Source organism: Phymastichus coffea, unplaced genomic scaffold (genome assembly GCF_024137745.1).
Source record: "Phymastichus coffea isolate CEN01 unplaced genomic scaffold, Cenicafe_Pcof_1.1 PCOF00088, whole genome shotgun sequence".
NCBI classification, from domain to species: Eukaryota; Metazoa; Arthropoda; class Insecta; order Hymenoptera; family Eulophidae; genus Phymastichus; species Phymastichus coffea.
In genome coordinates, this window is record NW_026706899.1 from 1,100,599 (window position 1) to 1,102,322 (window position 1,724).

Here is a 1,724-nt window from a genome sequence, read left to right on the forward strand (position 1 = left end):
GCGCCGTATACAGAGCAGCACTGATGGAACTGAAGACGAAACTGAAAAAATGACCCTGACGATACTACAATGCAATGTGAACAGGAGTAGCGAAGCACACATGCTCCTCCCTCAAATTGCGACGGAGACGAATGCAGACGTGCTTGTTATAAGCGAACAATACAGGAATAGACCTGAGCCATCGTGGTTCGCTAGCAAATCGAACACGACGGTGGTGTGAGTACGCAGAAACGAAGCAATGCGAGTCTCGGCATGTATCGTACATGTATTGTACATACTACATGTATGTACAATGCAGATATCGTAGATGCCGTGAGGGATATACCCGGAAATACGATCGTGATGAGCGATTTTAACGTGAGGGCGATTGAGTGGGGCATGCCCACGACAAACAGACGAGGACGATTGCTACTAGAGATGGCCATGAGGCTGGAACTAGTAGGGGTGAACGAGGGAAAGACGGCGACATTTAGACGATCAGGGCGGGGTCAATCTATACCAGACGTGACCTTGGCCATAGACAGAATACTGACGCGAATAAGAAGATGGAAAGTGGTCGACCAATATACAGCCAGTGATCACCAATCCATCATCTTTGAAGTAACAGACGAAAATACGACTAGACGAAGAGGTAACGTGTTACCCCCTCTAGGATGGGACACGAAACACCTGCACAGAAAAGAACTCGACAGACTAGTGCAAAACGCAGAGCCTTTTACGGAAACCACTCGAAGTAGTACGGACTGTGACTCGGTGGAGAAGTTAGCTGAGGAGGCGGAAAAATACCTCCGTCACCTATGCGAAGCTACGATGCCGAAAAAACGATGTGGACGCGACCGACGACAGATGTACTGGAGGACGCAAGAAATTGCAGACATCAGACGCGAATGTCACCGGCGACGTAGACAGGCACAAAGACAAAGAAACAGACATGACGAAGAAGCCTCAGAGGCATACAAACTTGCCAGAAAAAGGCTGAGACAAGCTATAACAGACAGCAAACGACAATACTGGACACGACTGACAGACGAGGTGGACTCGGACCCGTAGGGGATGGCTTACAAAATCGTGATCCAGAAACTAGGCTTCCGAGCTCCACTAAAGACAAAAGACGCTAGGACAATGGAAAAGATAGTTGAGGGTCTTTTTCCAACGCATCCTGATAGAAACGACGAGACGAACACGGACAAAGAAATGGAATGTCCTTGCTTCACAAGGTAAAAGCTCATACGAGCGATAACCTTGCTGAAGATGAACAAGGCTCCTGGACCAGACGGTATACCGGGTGAACTGTTACGGTATGTAGCGACTCGGCGGCCCAACATACTCTTGCAGTTGTACAGTGGATGTTTTCAGTAAACTCTGGAAAAACGCGAGGTTGGTACTTATTGGCAAAGGCAAGGGAGACCCCGACAAGCCGAATTCGTATAGGCCCTTGAGCCTCCTCAACACGACCGCCAAATTATACGAACTGCTACTGAGACCAAGACTGAACGCGGCGGTGCAAGCCGCTGGCGACCTATCGGACCGACAACGCGGCTTCCGGAAAGGACGCTCAACGATAGGAGCAATCACAGACGTGAGATAGGTAGTTGACAGAATGAACGAAATTGGCTACGGAGCCAAACCAATAACGCTCCTAGTAATATTAGACGTAAAGAACGCCTTCAACTCTACTAGGTGCATGGATATTCTGAGATCACTAGACGGCTTTCAGATGCCCG

At 49.0% G+C, this 1,724-nt stretch overlaps 1 protein-coding gene across 1 annotated transcript; it reads left to right on the forward strand.

Moving 5' to 3' along the window:
* Positions 1-285: 285 nt before the first annotated feature.
* Positions 286-1,050, forward strand: LOC131669213 (uncharacterized). The gene has a single exon (XM_058943948.1). It carries the CDS (start codon positions 286-288, stop codon positions 1,048-1,050), a length of 765 nt encoding a protein of 254 aa, XP_058799931.1.
* The last annotated feature ends 674 nt before the right edge of the window (positions 1,051-1,724 follow it).

What these genes read in the sequence shown, in the direction of transcription:
- LOC131669213 (XM_058943948.1), top strand. Translation starts at nt 286, where the DNA reads ATGTACAATGCAGATATCGTAGATGCCGTGAGGGATATACCCGGAAAT.